Here is a 17,563-nt window from a genome sequence, read left to right on the forward strand (position 1 = left end):
AATTTAAATGCATGGGTTTGGAAGTATTTAGGCAGGATGTATGAGCCTCAAAGCCTTTGGAAATCTGTTAGACTAATGAATAGCTTTCAGACCTGGTTAGTAGTGGCTCACCCATGTAATCCTACCTAGTCAGGAGGCTGTATTCTGAGGAGCGTGTTTCAAAAGCTGCCTGGGTGGGAAAGTTCTTAATACTCTTACCTCCAATTAATAATCAAAAAATGCAGAAAGGAGCTGTGTTTTAAGCTGTAGAAATCTAGCCTTGAGCAAAAAAGCTCAAGGACCGCTCACCAACACTTAGTACAAGCCTCAGGACCAGCACAAACACACACTCAAGCACACATATGTATACATACACACACACACAGAGATAGGCACACAGAGACACATGTACACTGAATAGCTTTTGGGTGATTCTAGGTGTCTAGGAAAAATTCTACCCATTGTATACTTGGAATCACATCTCTAGAGGTTATTTAACTTCAAAACTTGTTGCAGTTTGTAATGCATGCTGTTTCTTATGGTTTTCTGTCTTCTCACCAAAACTCAAGGTAAATCACAGTTTGGCAACTATTTCTTGACTTGAAAGTAAAAAATCCAACATAGGTATCCCTTATGTGTGCTCAGTGAACCTAGAAAAGTCTGAGAATTCTCATGTTGAGTTTGCTGTCGGTGAGGATCTTGTCTGCTTCCTTGCCCTAGAATTGGGAACTTGGATTTGATTAGCTGTAGCCAGTTGTTCTGGGGAAGCAATGCTGTCCTACCATTGTTCCTGAACAACAGCAGGCTCACAAATCAACTTTAATAAAGACTCATGTTGGGGCTGGGGATATAGCCTAGTGGCAAGAGTGCCTGCCTCAGATACACGAGGCCCTAGGTTCGATTCCCCAGCACCACATATACAGAAAACGGCCAGAAGCGGCGCTGTGGATCAAGTGGCAGAGTGCTAGCCTTGAGCGGGAAGAAGCCAGGGACAGTGCTCAGGCCCTGAGTCCAAGGCCCAGGACTGGCCAAAAAAAAAAAAACAACAACAACAACAAAAAGACTCATGTTGTCTGTGCACTTTGTGCTACTTGAAAACACCACAGGAGTTCCTGCTCAGCCCCAGGTGGGAGGGTGAGCCTGGCCCGACCTTGCTGGGCCCTAGACCATGGCTCTACAAACTGCCCAGGCCTTGGCACCCTTGGGTGGCCGTGAGCACATCGAGGACTCTGGGAGATGGAGGATGGAGAAGGTGGGCGGCCCTGCAGGCTCACACCACCATTGTAGGCCCCATGCCATCCAGTTGAGTTTGGAGACCTGCATGAGGAAGGAGGAGGAGGGGACAGCATGGGAGGGAAGACAAGGGCACCTGCGTGGGGAGGGAAGAGGAGGAATCCATGTGGGGAAAGAAGAGGAAGTGATCCACAGGGGGAGGGAAGAAAGGACTCATGTGGGAGGAAACACAAGAGGACTACATGGGAGGAAAGAGGAGGATACCCAAGTGGGAAGGAAGAGTAGGGGTCCTGCATGGAGAAGGAAGAGGAGGGGACCATGTGGGGAAAGAAGAGGAGGGGGCCAATTTGGGAGGGAAGAGGAAAGGACCTGTGTGGGAAGGAAAAGAAGGGAACAGGCTGGGGAGAGAAGAGGAGGGGGCCCATTTGGGAGGGAAGAGGAAACGACCTGTGTGGGAAGGAAAAGGAGGGGACAGCATGGGGAGAGAAGAGGAGGGGACCCATTTAAGAGTGAAGAGGATGGGTCCATCTGGGAGGGAAGAGGAGGGGACCCCTCAGGGGACCCCCAGGCACCCATCGCTCTTGCATCTCACCTTCTTGCTGTACAGAGTTGACTGTGCTAAGCACCTTTCATGTTCTGAAGTGCCTGGTGTATTTTTAAAGAAGGAGTGGGAAATGAAACTGTCTATAAATTCCTTTTTGTGAAATTCCCATGGAATGTACTTTGGGGGGAGGGGTGGACTCCTTGAGTTGCAGGCTGGTCCTTGTGACCTGGTTCTGGGAGGAAGAAATGCAAAGAGGGCTATGCCAATGCTTACAATGAAGAGACACCGGGCCCATTTTGTTCTACTTTCTTAGATCCTAGTGAATACAGAGGTGAACTGACTTAACCTAGTCTTTCTTGATGTTCAAGAGGTTGCCAGTGTATGACAAAGTAGTTAATAATGGTAGCACATTTTGTATACGTGGCGTGAAATTCATAGGAAGCTTGTAAATGACATTCAAGTATGAATTTGCTCAGCTGTCTATAAGCACTATGTGTGCCTGTGCTTGTCCATTCATTGGAAGGCAGCAAGAGGAATTGAGAGAACAGCCAGAGCCAAAATACCGAGGTGAAGACATCTTGGATAATAACCACTGCTGCATGTGCAATTGTATTCACCAGTACTGTGAGAACAGCAGACAGGTTCACCTATGAAATGACCAGTCCTAAGCACTTAGATGTGCTGGTGTACTTAGAAGTAGAAGTAGAGCAATGCTATAAATAGCTTTGCAAAATGTGGGGAATTGAGCTGTTAAAGCGCCTCTGTGAGCAGTGTGCTGGCCGCACTTCTTCATTGGATTGAGGAAGGTGCCTGAAAAGGAACTGCTGCAAAGGAATGTTACTGTGTGAGAGAAAATTTCAGCTTATCCCGTCCCCTATAGGTCATGTACATTTTGTTTAACTTTGTTATGCTTTGTACAGTGTATATTATATATAGACTAGGCAAACGATTCCTAATTTTGTAATGTGTAATCTCTATTCATATCTCTGGCCCCAGCTACATCTGGCCTAACTGTTGCAATCAGAAAACACCACCCTGACTATTAGCATTCAGCTGGGTATGCAGCAGAATACTTCCTGCCCCCTAATAAAAGTTCTTACCTGTAATCCCCTGACTATAAAATCACTCCTGAACAAAGAACTGGCATCATTTCTCCCTTTTCTGGTGAGGGAGGTGGTGCTGACAATAAAACTCCTCTAGCTGTACCTGATTGTGTCTGTGTGGTCTTGTGGGATGGTTGCTTTCATTCTCTAAATATTAAAGGGGTTGCCACATATGACAAAAGTAGTTAGTAAACTAACACCTGCTATCCTCTTTGTGTTAAAAGTCATAGAAAGGCCATCTTCTGAAAAGGACTTTAGCAATATTGTAATACCCGTACCAATGTGATACTGAGGAGGAGTTGAAGAAATAAAAGGCTCTGGGCTAGATGCTCCCACTTCGCAGACACTTTCAGATAAAGTTGTAAGGGTGATTCCAGTCAGTGAGACACAGTGAAGCCACATTTTGAGAGGTTGAACTGGGTGTCTTTATTAAAAGGCTGGCATCTGCAAGCAGACTATTGTCACAAAGACCTGCAGTCCCAAAAATGCACTTACACTGTCAGGAAACAGAGCCAAAGGGCAGGAGGATAAAGAAAGAGCAGAAAAACAATGCAAACAATTCAATGGGGAGCTGAAGTGAATGTTGACCAGAGTAGAGACAGGAGACAGGACACAGCACACCAGGCCTTGGCATAATAGCGTCTGAGCTGGTTTGACCCTAAAACAGAGTCAGGTCAGGAGGCAGGGTCACAGGAAACTCCAGAGCCTCCCAAGTTCAAGACACAGGACTGACAGATCCAATAACCTAGCATTCAAGTCTCCGCCCCTGCCTCTAGGAATTCAGGCACAACTGGGAGGTGAGACTGATTGTTTACATATCCTTTCTGGGTCTAAACAACATGGTATATCTGCAATTCAAAGGATGACTGGTCTCATTCTAGGCCTTTGAACCCAGGTGAAGAGCCCCCATCACCTGGTTAGGCTCCAGGATAGCTGTGAGAGCATGGTAGCTTACTTAGATCTAGTCTTTCCCTTACCTCCATTGTTATATGTGTGGGGTTTATTCAACACTACTGTATACGTAGTGGACAATTAAGTCCTTATTTGGAATATCTGGTTCTATGGATGTTTAGAAGTACACAATGTATGTTGAAAGTAGAGGCATTAAATAATTCATTTTATAGAAATTGCTTTGCTAAAAATCCATGCTGAAATTTGTCTTTTGGAAGTAGACTGATGAAACCACTTCTCTGAGCAGTATGAATGGTGTTTGCTGCAGCTCTGGGAGGGAAGAAGAGAAGTGCTGAGGGCTTTCTACTAGTGGGTTTGTGATAAAGCAAGATTGACCATTTTCTGTACATTGTGTTTTCTTTTCTGTTTATAAAGCATATAAAGGGCAGGTTTTAAAGAGGTTGTTATTGACCAAAGAAGACTTAGTACCCTACCACACTGAGCACATTTTGTGTTAAAATTTATAGCAAAGACTTTAATCATTTAAGAAGTAAATTATTAAAATCCCCTAAAACATTACAAAATCATAAATAACCCTGACCACTGGATTGATGGAGATGGGAAGTTTTCTGGCCCAGAATCTTCCTTTCAAGTCTTCCTCCTTTGTGTCTGTCAGGATTCAGTACAGATTTCTGCCCTAGGCCCCACCACTCACCACTCACCACTACTGGCTCAGGTGAGATCTACCTGACTCCAGGTTGATATGTGTGCTTCCGGAATCTCTGCGTGGCCTTTCTGGCATGCTACTCGAAAGGTTGAGCTGAGGATTGAAGCTCAAAGCTATTCTCCACAGACAGGTCTGGGAGACTCTATCTCGAAATAATGCCTAACTGGAGATGGGCTCAGTAGGTAGAGAGCCAGCTGGGAGTGACAAAGTCATTGAGAATAAGTCCTGTGTTCAACATCCACTAGCATCATTAGAAATAGAGAACACAAACATATCAATACCTTGTAAGCCAAAAATCAAAACAAAAAACAAATCACACCACAAAAGACCAAAATGTGCAATATACACAAAGTACTAGGTAAAATCACAGCTTTCCATATACTGTTCTTTCCAGGCTCAAGCAAGAGTGCCCTTCTCATGACCCAGAAGGCTCAGCAACCCCTTCTCTGGAGGAGTGCTCCCTCCTTTGCGTCTGTCAGGATTCAGTACAGATTTCTGCCCTAGGCTTTATCACTCACCATTACTAGATGAAGTGAGACACACCAGACTCCAGGTTGATATGTGTGCCTCCAGGGTCTCTGAGTGGTCTTTCTGGAAAGCACCAAAGCAGCTTGTGAAGATGATGCTGAAGAACAGTCTACAACCGTTATCCTCTGTGAGGTTTTTAATTATAAGTCATTGCAGACCATATTGTTGAAGGTAGGCCCATTGTGGGACCTACTGCCTTTGGTTGTCCTTCATTCAAACAAAATAAGGGAGGTGCTTATTTTAAAGAAATCTGCACTCTTAGTCAAATATCAAGAAATGCACTGCCAGCAAAAATTAAAGGCTTCTACAAGAAGTGCAAAAATCCACGCAGGTCATGTTGCACATCAGTGGTGCAGCTCCTCTTTTACTAAAGGGCACCATGTCCCTGAGAATCAGAGCAAGGAGGCTGTGAGTGTGCAATCCTTTCACATGGATGGAGGAGCCAGCTTCCATCTGTCCTCCCAAAAGGGAGGGCAATGATCAGTCACTTGGTGAACAAGTGCACATAATGTGCTTAGCTCATAACATATGTACTAAAGACATAAATGAAACAATTGGCTCTGTTCAGTGTTGAGTTTGGGATCTGTGCCTTTATTTGCATCCTAATGACAAACTCACAAGGTAATTGCAGTTAAGCTCCAGGGAGACTGAAAACCTAGGGTGGGAAGCTGATTCCAGGTGGGAAGGAACAGAAGTGGCTTTACTCCTCTTACACCCAGTGCAAGGTGACCCCATCCATGATGGTCCATTCCACAGCATTCATGACAACCAGAGCCATGCTACAGCAGCCATGCCTGGGGCAGAAGAGCTGCCCACTCCTTGCCAGTGCCCTTTCTGGCACCAGGAGAATCTACCACCCAGGGAACACAGACCCAGCCTTTCTCTTAACTCAGCTCTAGAGTCAGGATAACATCAACCAATAAACTTCTGCTGAAAGCAAATGGTGCTCACAGATGTTTCAGTTGGAGAAATTAAGACTACCCTAGGTTTGACCTAGTATCAATGGTTTCTATCTTAATTAATAGCCTAAAATGCTATATTGAGTTAAAAATTCACTCGATTATTTAATCAATTTCTGTTTCAAAACTTTCATCATGACTACTATTGAGTTTTACCTTTACAGGTTTAATTTTCTATAGCAATTACAATCAGGCCCACAAAGGGACAGATGGCTCCTAAAAGTCTACCAGATTTAATCTTGATGCTTAATAAATTCCACGTAGCCCTGCTTAACAACTATTGCTATTGATTTCCTTGTTGTTTCAATTGCAAATAAAAGAGGTTATCAGCAAAGACTCTCATTTTACTTGTCGGTCACCCCTCTCCAACATGTGATTCAACCAACTGGGACACACCATCCCAGCAAGGAACAAACGTGCCAACTTGGGACATTATCCAAGCAAAAAGAAGACACCTACCAGGACAACGCTTGTCCTGGTGATGTGGAGATGAATGACCATCCAGAGGCAGTTTGAAAAATAACTGTTCAGATAAATGGGAGTGGTGTCAGATCCTGAATGGAGTCACTTGTGCTTGTCCCTTCAACAGTAATCAGAGCTGGGGGGATCATCAGAAAATAGTTTATAAGCATGCCTATCTCATGCTCATACCTGTGTACTTTGTAACTGGGCAGGAACATCCACCCTTGCGTATCACTCACATGATATAGTGGGTAGTAAAATGCTAGGGCTGTCAAGTGGGGAAGAGTTCAGAATTAACAAAAGTCCCAGCCCCCAGTATATGCTCAAGGTCTTAACTGGCAGTGAATTTTGATCTGGCACCAACCACATGAATTCATCTGGTCCGAGAAAGAGGGTAAGGCTAGAGTGTTAGTAGATCAAGAAACTCTTCTGGACACTGGCCATTTGGGCCTAAGAGGTCTCATACACTCATGTAAAGAGGTCTTAATAAATATCTGTGCAGATTCTAAATATACGCTTTTGCTATTACATGCCCGTGCAGACATTGTGAAAGAGATGCTCTGCTTGTATACACATCAACACAGAAGAGGGTAAAATGCCGCCCCCATTAGTAAGGGCCAGCAGAAGCTGTGGGAGATAGATTTCACTGAAGCCAGACCCCCACCTTAAGTTAACTTAATAATGCTTCCTTACTTCAGTTTCTGCAGAACTTAGAGGCAACTCAGTGGGAGGTGCATAAGCAGGTCTGGGAGACACTACCACTGCCCAATCTAGATCCAGTCTATCCCTTCCAACCTGGAATCTTGGTTTGAGTTAAGAAGTCCATCAAAGACAGCCTTACTCCCACCCTGAAGGGACCCTACAACATCATCCTTGTAAGGTCCTCTCCCTGAGGGCCACATGCAGGTGCCCCCACCTGATTGTCTCCATGCTTTACCTAGACAACTCCCATACCTGGAGGCGATTGCCTCCCCCTTCCCTGAGATCACATCCTGGCCACACCTCCCCATCCCTGCCCTACATAAGGCATCCCCCCCCCCCAGGGTGGCTCGCTCTCTTGCTTACCTCATGCACCTTGAACTTGGGAGCAGGTCAGCAGAATAAACTTTTCTCTCCTGCCTGATGACCGCGTGGCGTTCTCCTTTACAGGCTAGCTACTTTAAAAATCCAACAATCCTGGGCTGGGGATATGGCCTAGTGGCAAGAGTGCTTGCCTCATATACATAAAGCCCTGGGTTCAATTCCCCAGCACCACATATACAGAAAACAGCCAGAAGTGGCACTGTGGCTCAAGTGGCAGAGTACTAGCCTTGAGCAAAAAGAAGCCAGGGACAGTGCTCAGGCCCTGAGTCCAAGCCCCAGGACTGGCCCCAAAAAATTCTAACAATCCTGACCATTCCAACCATGGCAAAAGTAGACTGGATCTCTGCCTGGATCCACCACATATGACTAAAACCTGCGGGCTCAAGGATTAAAGGCAAGCACCACTTCAGATCTGCTGAAGCTAAGATTTTTTGCTTTGCACTGACCCTTCACCCTTTTTCTTTCAGCTCCTCCCCAGAGCCTTCTTTGTGTGACATTCTTTCTGGGGTACATAGCTTTGTGAAGCCTACCCACCCTGACCTGGGAAAGGATTGCTGGTGATGTGTTAGCTGAAACTGTTGTATACCAGATACCCAGATGGGTCTCAAACCCATGACAATAGTCACCAGCACTCAGTCAATTGGACTAGGAGTCTTTATTTAGCTGTGCACAGCGTCTGCTGCCCGGGGGGGGGGGGGGGGGGCGGGAGGGGGCGCAAAATAGGGCTGGGCTTTTAAAGGCAAAAATCACATGTACTACTCGCAGGTGGTCTGGCAAGTTAGGCAAAGCAAGCAGGCAGACATACAAAAGCAGAACTGCTGTTAGTGATTACAATTCCTGTAAACTCCAGTAAACAAAGGAATCAAAGCAATACAATTCTTGGTTCTGGATGTGACTGGTCTTAATTAGCCTTAAATCTTTCTCTTCTTGGATCTTCCCATAAACTGAGTGGTCTTCCTCATTCCTTTCTTTTGCCATGGTCAAGCAGCTCTAGGTCAAGCTGCTTTGGGCATGTGTTATTTGGCTTAGGTTTGCCCTTCCCTAGGCCCACTACCTTGTCTAAGCCTGCTGTTTCTAGGGACTCAAAAAAAAGGGGGGTTCCCCACACCTTTCACTTGCTTTCCACAGAAAGCATCCTGACCACATGGGTATCAGTCATAAAGAGCCATCTTTAGCTCTGGAGACTCCTCAGGTTGCAGTTGGAGTCAGCCAAAGCAAAAGCTGAAGGGGGGATTCCATGCAGCCTTAGAAGAAACATGGTTTTAATGCTAGTCAAAAGGTTGAATACAAGAAAGCATCTCTCTGGTGAGACAAAACATAAAAACAATAAAGCAAAGGTTAGCAAATTCCCAGAACTGGTTCCAAAAAATTGTCTATTTGATCCCAAAGGCTAACATCTCTGATATCTGCAGCCATGGGGCCTTTAATTCTACTTCTCTAACCATAGGTTCATGTCTTCTCAATTGCTTTGTAAACTCTGTTCAAAATCATATTAACTCAGCTAAATTCTTGCTCCTAAGTGCCCAATACAGCCCTCTCACTAAAGAATCAATGATTTGACTCTATGTATATGAAACCAGTAGGGAACAAAATATGGATACCGAGTCTAAGTAATGCCGTCTTGTCCTCACTGCCATCTAGGTGTCTTAACAGATGGTAGGGACTTTCACTCAGTTCCCAAAACCCTAGAGGTGAAATGGGTTATTGTTCCAATTGCAGAAGTGTCATGTTGTTTAGCTCCAGGAAATACTTGCCCTTGAATTTTCCCCCCCAGATAACTGGCCATTGATTGCCCCGTGATTATTCCCCTAGATAGTTTGCTTTGCTTATGTATAACACTTTTGTTAGGTTTAGTTCCCCACCCCAATCTTGTGGTCTTGCTTTTATAAGCTTTGTGCTCGCTACATTTGGGGCTGCAGGTTCTTTGGGACTTGAGTCTGTTCCCAGTTGCTGGCTTTCAAATAAAGACTCCCAATTAGACCTCTCAAAATGTGCTTCTCTCTGTCTTGATTGAATTTCCATGTAACATGCAGACTTTCTTACTCCAGCTGGCTTCTAAACACCTCATATCTCAGCCTCAGGAGTAACTAGGATTTCAGGTATAAGCTACCAGGAGCCCGACTAGCCATTTCGTTTTTAGGTTTAAGGGGTGAAGGCCTTACCTCTCCCTCTTGGCCTGATCTATGTATCTAAAGATTGGATATGAAAAAGGACCCCTACCCTATTATCCTAGGTGCATATGAATTTCAGGCAAAACCCCAGGTATACACAGACTTGCTTGAGGCAGGAAGAGCAATCCAACATAAGCCTGACTGTCAACCTTCCATTTTGGTCCCAACCAAAAGTCCCCACCTCCACTAGCCCTAATAGCTTCCTTGATAATTTCTGTCTCCTTGCTCAGACCCTGAGAGGTTCTAGGCGAGGAGAGAGCATGCAGAGAGAAGTAGAGGTGATTGAAAGAGAGTTTATTGGGGTACGCTCCCAGGCGCCCCTCTGGTCAGGATCAGAAAGGTCGCACCTGGGCCTGGCTCAGGCAGGGTTTATGTGGCAGAGGCAAAAGGCAATTGGTCAGTGGTAGTAGTGAGCACACCACTTGTTCTACAAGTTTAGGTGGTTCCAGTTGGTCTCAGGCTCCTGCATCTAGGAACGGCTGATGTAGATGGTGTTTCCCAATAGGAAGGTGATTTATTCCCAGTACCTGTAAGCCCTCCAGCGACCTCTGGTGGTTTATTCTTGGCACCTGTGAGCCCTCCAGCAACCTGACAGACCCCATAAAAGCCTAACTCCAGCTCCACCTCCTCGCACAACCTCCATTCCACACAAAGGTTGCACTCACTGTGCCTCAGTAAACAGTCCTTACCTGTTGAGATAGAGTCTGGCCTATTCCTTTCTCTTCCAGTTTCCTTATAAGGGGCAATCCTATAGCTTTACTTTCTGGAGCATGTGTTTTCTTTGGCACAATTGAGTGCCAGAGCCTCTGTACACTCAAAGGCAGCCTTCACTTGATCTACCACAAATGTACCCAGAGATTTTCCTATCTTAGAATCTAATCCCCAGAAAACCCCTTTGGCGCTTGATTTTTATTTTATTTTTTTGTTGGTGGCAGGGCTTGAACCCAGAGCCTAGACGCTATCCCCGAGCTTCTTTTGTTCACCACAGCGGCTCTTCTTGGTTTCCTGGTGGTTGCTTGGTGTTTGCCTGTTGATGAATAAAGTCAGTCCCACTGGAATCTGCTTTCATCTCATGTGCAGTGGCAGAAGGGCATGGTCAGCCTCTGCCCTGGCTATGTCCTGGCCAGTGGAGTAGGAAGCCAAATTTGCCACCAGATGGGGCCCCGGCTCTCCAAAATGGGGCTCCTATGCTTGGTTCCTAGTACCCCATTCACTAGATCTAGTGTACGAAGTGTGATACATAGATTACAGACCCACTGCCTCTCACAGAATGTGCATTCTGTGAAAACAACTAGCAAAGCTTTCCAGGTGTGGTGGCTCATGTCTGTAATCCTAACTACTCAGGAGGCTGAAATCTTAAGATTGTGATGAAGTCAGCCCAGGTAGGAAAGTCTATGCAAATTTTATCTCCAATTAAGCACCAAAAGGTAGGAAGTGGAGTTGTGGCTCAAGTGGTAGAGTGCCAGCCTGGAGCAAAAATGCTCAGGAACAGCATCCAGACCCCAAGTTCAAGCCCCAGGACTGGCATACACACACACAAACACACACACAGAGCAATACCCTCATAAAGTGGTTTGTTGAACTGAAACTCTGTACACCTCTGTACAACTACTTAAAATAATAAATCATCAAGTACCAGTGGCTCAAGCTTATAATCCTCAGGAGCTTAGCCTGCTCATGATGCTAAAATCTGAGGATTTCAGTTCAAAACCAGCCCAGGCAGGGAGACTCTTACCTCCAGTAAACTACTCAGAAAAAAGAAAGCTGGAAGTAATGCTGTGGCTCAAGTGGTAGAATGCTAGCCTTGAGCACAAAGCGGCTCTGGGACAGCACACAAGCCCTGAGTTCAAGCCTCAGGATGGCAAAAATAAAAATTTTTTTAATGAAAAAGAAAGGCTCTAAATTCCAGAGGACGCCTATCCATTGTCCATTCCCCTACCATCTTCAAACAAGACTAGCTCCTTTCCTCCACCCACTCACCACTCCTCAGGAGCGCCCAAATCCTCCAGAGGTTCCCATCAGGGGTTCTTCCCTGTCTCTATTTCTCCACCGACCATAGCGCAGAAGGGACTGTCCTGCCTCAGTGCCTCCACCCGCAGCTGTCTCCAGAGAGAAGCTCAACTCAGCCACTGAAGAAGGAAGACAGAACTCTGTGTTCCAAATTCATTCATCCTAAGTATCAGCATCAGCTCAGGTGTCCTCCTCCAGGAAGACTTCCAGCCTGCGCAGGCAGGTTCCTCCTCACCCTCCTCCCAGTCCTCAGACATCCAGAGTGCCCCTGCTCCAATTTATCTGTGTAAGAGCAAATGTGGTGCCTAAGCCCTCCACTAACCATGGGAACTTGGTGAGGGCTGGGGCTACAGATAATCTTCTTGGGGACCTCAGAGCCCAGTCCCAGCGCCTTGCAGGAGCCTGGCACTGAGGGAAGCGGAGGCAGACAGAAGCGAGGCAAAGGTGATGAGTAAGAGATTGTCTAATGAGGGCAGGAATTAAGGGGATGAGAGCTAGGTTGCCGGGCCGGGGCTGCTAAGATACCTATGCTGCCGTGATGACTGGACGTAGAATACAGGACCCCGGCTAGTCGAAGCAGGGTGCAGCCCTGCAGACTGAAGCTGGAGATCAGGGGCCTGGCTCTAGGGCCAAGGCTAAGGAGCAGAGAGGCAGGGGAAGCCATGAGTGGGTGTGCTTATGAAAGAAGGTGGGGTTCGGGACGCGGCCTGGGTGGAGCCATGAGTGGGTGGAGTTAGGAGTTGAGGGGCTTCGGGGCTGGAGCCGCCAGCTGTAGCGCCTGTACCTCGGCACTGGTGCGCGGGTCCTAGGCGCCCGCTGGGTCCACTATGCCCTCCTACACCGTGACTGTGGCTACCGGCAGCCAGTGGTTTGCGGGCACCGACGACTACATCTACCTCAGTCTGGTGGGCTCGGCCGGCTGCAGCGAGAAGCACCTGCTGGACAAGGCCTTCTACAACGACTTTGAGCGCGGCGCGGTGAGGACGCTCGGCGGCGGGCGGCGGGCGGGCGGCCGGGTCGCCCGGGGCAGGCGGGAACAGGTTCCGACGCCCCCAGAACTGGGCTGTGGGCACCAGAGGCGCCATCGAGGCCGACGGCACGGGAGTGAGGCCCGCCCCGCGCCCGGGAAGGTGGCACCCGGCGGGGACCGTGGGTCAACTGGGCGTCCCGCCTCCTCCACGCGAGGAGAAAGCGCCAGACTTCTCCATTTCGCAAGGGCCCCACGGTCACCAGAGGCCCCTTCTGTGACCAGGGCCACGGCCGCGTCCCCTGCGCCCTGCCTCGGGCGTCCCCTGCTCGATGGCGGGGAGCGCAAGGCCCACGCCGGCCTGACTTCAGCCTCAGGCAGCACCGCTGTCGAGCAGGTCCGTGTCTCCCTGTCCGGGAGACCTGGGAGCTCAGGCCCATTCCTGAGGTTCCGGGCCGCCCCCAAGGAATCTGAACCGAATAACCGGAGAACCCGCGCAGAGAGGTCTTAGGAAACTCGCGGTGTTTTGGACGCCAGGGAGCAACACTCGGTCCCAGGGGTCAGAACTCGGTGGAGAACCGGACCCTGAGCATTTGGGGAACCAAGGCAACTCCGGATATGGGCACCGCGGCTGGCTGGAGCGCCAGGCACCGCCCGAGGGCAGTCACAGGAGGGCGGTGGGAGCCTGGGAGCCTGGGAGCCTCCCTTAGGGTCTAAGGGCTGTGGGAGCCTGGCTCCGGGGAAAGAGCGCTAGCCAGGGAGCCAGAGCATCAGGTTCTGAGCTTGAGTCCTGGCCTTGGACCTCAAAAAAGAAAAGAAGGCGCTAGTGAGTGTAGGAGAGAATAGCTGGCTGGGTGAACAGGTTGCTAGCCTCAGATGCTGGGAAGCTTTCTCTGAGCCTGCTTCACAGCGTCTTACCGAATTCCTGGAGCCTAGAAAGTGCCCCTGAACCGGGCACCAGTGGCTCATGCCTGCAGTCCTAGCTCCTCAGGAGGCTGAGGTCTGAAGATCGCGATTCAAAGCTAGCCTGGACAGGAAAGTCTGTAAGACTCTTAGCTCCAATTAATCACAGAAAACAAAAGCCAGAAGTGGCATGTGTCTCAACTGGCAGAGAGCTAGCCTTGAGCAAATGAACCTAGGGATAGTGCCCCCCACCCGGAGTTGGAACCCAGCACGAGGAGGGAGGGAGGGAGGGAGGGAGGGAGGGAAGGGAGGCAGGGAGGGAGGGAGGCAGGGAGGGAGGGAGGCAGGGAGGGAGGGAGGGAGGGAGGGAGGGAAGGGAGGGAGGGAGGGAGGGAGGGACTGCGGGTGCTCAGAGATTATCTGTGTCCTGCCACCACCACCTGTAGTTCCTGAACCAGACAAAAAATACATACTATATCATGCTTCCTTCCCACCACCATTTAGCTTATTATTAGGTCAACCCATATAAAATCACTCAGAATTGACTATTTGTGAGGAACACAGCTGACAGGTTCATATATTTCAACATAAAGTTCATGACTTCATTCCAGAGTGTGCCCAGCCTTAGGAGAGGAAATTGTGGTCAAGTCCCTTTCTGGATTCCCAACTCTGATTCCTACACTGCAGCCTTAGGACCTTGCTGTAATCAGACCTGAAACTTAGCTAACCTAGGCAGACTCTTAATCTGGCCGACTCCCTGTAAGAAGAGTTAGCTGTTGGGCATAAGAATGATTTCTGTTGCTTTGTTTCTGCAGTCTGAGAACTGGCCCTGAGCCCCCTGCTCAGCGCAGTGGATGTGGCGTGCTTTCGGATGTTGGTAGCCCACTGCCATTTCCACAGCCCTTTCATTTAGTTTCAGGGTTCACTGGACTCCTCCAATAGCTCAGGGAGGAGGGCAGAGGGCAGACTGCTTCCTCTTTATGAGGAGGCTGCCGTGGAGCTTGTTCTCCTCTGCATACCACAGGCTCTGGAAGCATGAGCCACCAGTGTGCTCAAAACTGTGCACAGCACACCCTGGGTGGCTCCTCCCTGGAGCAGACACTGGTGTCGCCATCGTGGGATCATTGGATGAAAAATAAAAGATGTGTGCTGTTCTTTACTTCCCTTCCTGTGCTGTCTTCTCACCTGGCCACTCATTCAAATAACATTGCCATTAAGTATCTCCTCAAGAATCCTAGAGGCAAATTTCAGGAGAGATTTGCAAGCACATTTCCATTGAGTTGACAAAGCAGTGGGTAAAGAGGGCTACTGTGCTGCACCGGAACCAGCTGGGTGCAAAAGGTACTTTGGAAAATAGTCAGCTTTTGAGAAAGTTCCTGTTGATGCAAAGTTACTTCACACTGTCTTGCACAGCCCTGAGTTACTTCCTCCTGCAGCTAGAATCTCTTAAAGACAAGCTCTGGAAGGGGAGCTGTGACTCAAGTGGTAGAGCGCCAGCCTTAAGCTAAAAAACGAAGACATAGCACCCAGGTCCTGAATTCAAGCTTCAATACACACACACACACACACACACACACACACACACACACACACACACACACACCAATATATTAAGCAGGCACCCTTGGCTCACACCTGTAATCCTAGTTACTCCAGAAACTGAAATCTGAGGATTATGTTTCAAAGCCAACGTGATCAGGAAAGTCTAGGAGACTCTTATTTCCAATAAACCAGCAAAAGCCAGATGTAGAGACATGGCTCAAGTGACAGAACATGAAACTTGAGAGAAAAAGCCAAGTGAGAGCACAAGGCCCCAAATTTAAGCCCCAATAACAGCACACAAAAAATAAAAAGTAAATCAAGACAAGCTGCCCTTTTGAGGTAAGGTAGAGAAGAGAAACCTTAGAATAAGTACTTGCATAGCACATGAGTATCATTGAAACACTGAAAAATGTTACCATCAGAACCAAAACCAGTAAGAATAACCACAATAAAGATTATTTCCACACAATGGCTTCCAGGTGATGGATAGCCAATATCTTCTTCCCCAATGTACAATTCCATTGAATAATAAAGACTAATTTTTTTCTTCTGCATTAGTACTGGCGCTTGAATTCAAGTCTGGACACTGTCCCTTAGCTTTTCACTCCAAACAATCTACCACTTGAGCCAGTCCCAGTATTTTGGTGGTAATTAGAGATGAGATGAAAGTCTCAAAGATCCTCCCCAAATAGGATATGTTATATATCCAGAAAGAACATATTAAGATACATCATATGTAACACACTGTATAAAGAATAAATTAGAATAATATATTCTGTCTTACTAATACCATAATACTGATAATATTAATCCATTACTGTATTTCTTTTCATCCTCAGTATCTCTTAAGAACTAGCCTTCCCTCACAGTCCCACCTCTCTCCTGCATTCTGCCTCCTCATCTTCCTCTGCTCCCTGTCTCTTCAAGGGCCCTGTTTGGCACCTCTACAACTCTCCCTTCTTTCTTCTCCAACGTCCTTTTCCCTCTGTCCTCCGGCCTCTCCCTACTCCTCCGTCTCTGGTTCCCCAGTCCCCAGCTTCCTGGGTCACATTTTTTCTCCTTCTACTCCAGGCCTTCCTAACTACTGTACTGCAGTCTCTCCTCATCTCTTGCCCCAATCCATCTCTTGTCTGCCCAGCAGTCTACCTGTCTCTCTTTTTATGCTCCCAAGCTTCCCCCTCCTTCCACTCAGCTTCTCATTAGCCCCCACCCCCAAGATATGCTCCCCAGTGGGCTGCCTCCTTGGTCCTGCAGAAATCCTTCTCCCAACCCCACCCAGCAACAGTGGAGTCTGGGGTAGGGACTCATGAATGCCTGGTCTTTCTTAAAATGTTGACAGAGTCAGATGCTGGTTACTCATGCCTGTAATACTCGCTACTCTGAGATTGAGATCTCAGGAACCTGGTTGAGAAGCCAGCCTGAGCAGGAAAATCCCTGAGACTCTTATCTCTGATTAAGTACCAGAAAGGCTGGTAAGGGAGCTGCAGCTCAATTGGTAGAATACTAGCCTTGAGCAAATAAGCTCAGGGACAGCACCTAGACCCTGAGTTGAAGCCCCAAGACCAGAACAATTTGAGAGGGAGGGAGGGAGGGAGAAAGACACAAGAGAGAGAGATTATATTGAAGCTGATAAATCTTATCACAGTATTTTTACTATTACATGTTCTGTGTTTAGATACACATATGTATGTATATATGTATGTATATATGTGAAGATATATACATATATATACACATCATTGTATATAGCTCTCATGGTATTCAGTGCAGTGATGTACTGTTTGGGTTCACAGCCTAAGAGAACCCCTGCCATATAATAACCAGCGTATACAGAAGGCTACACTATGTAGGCGTGTGTGACATCACACTGTGGTACTTGCACAAAGACAAAATTGCCTCACAATACATTTCTTAGAACATATCCTGTCAATCATATCATGGGATGCATAACTCTAGTGGGAAGCTTGAAACCATATATTCAATACAGAATTGAAAGCAATGAATATAATTAGCCACCAGGCCTCTCCCAACTTGAGGCTGGTGAACTCCATGCTTCTTGTGTCTGGCTAGCATCTTGGCCAGCACATGGGCCTCTTCTCTGTCTCCAGTCTTTCTTTCTTGTGTGTGGAGTCCTGTCTTGGTGCTTTGTTTATTGTGTCAGTACTAGGGCTTGAACAGGGTCTGGGCCCAGTCTTTTAGTTTTTTCACTCAAGTAGGGTGCTTTACCACTTGAACTACACCTCTACTTTTGGCTCTTTGCTAGTTTATTGGAGATAAGTCTTACGAGCTTTCCTGGCCAGGCTGGCTTTGAACCAGGATCTTGAAATCTCAGTCTCCTGAGTAGCTAGGCCCACAGGTGTGAGCCACCAGCACCTAGCTGTCTTGGGACTGATGCTGTCTACATATGAAATGCCAGCCTACCCCCTCCTTTCCACTAAGTCTGACCAGCATCTCCACACTG

General features: G+C 47.5%; 1 protein-coding gene across 1 annotated transcript in view; it reads left to right on the top strand.

Annotated features, from left to right (window-relative positions):
* Window positions 1-12,470: 12,470 nt before the first annotated feature.
* Alox5 (arachidonate 5-lipoxygenase) overlaps window positions 12,471-17,563 on the top strand; it is a 40,588-nt gene continuing 35,495 nt past the window's right edge. Inside the window, exon 1 of the mRNA XM_048339272.1 lies at window positions 12,471-12,667. Within this exon, the coding sequence (XP_048195229.1) occupies window positions 12,518-12,667 (150 nt within the window). The 5' untranslated portion in view covers window positions 12,471-12,517. The remainder of the gene's footprint in view (window positions 12,668-17,563) is intronic.

This window comes from Perognathus longimembris, chromosome 2 (assembly GCF_023159225.1).
Source record: "Perognathus longimembris pacificus isolate PPM17 chromosome 2, ASM2315922v1, whole genome shotgun sequence".
NCBI lineage: Eukaryota > Metazoa > Chordata > Mammalia > Rodentia > Heteromyidae > Perognathus > Perognathus longimembris.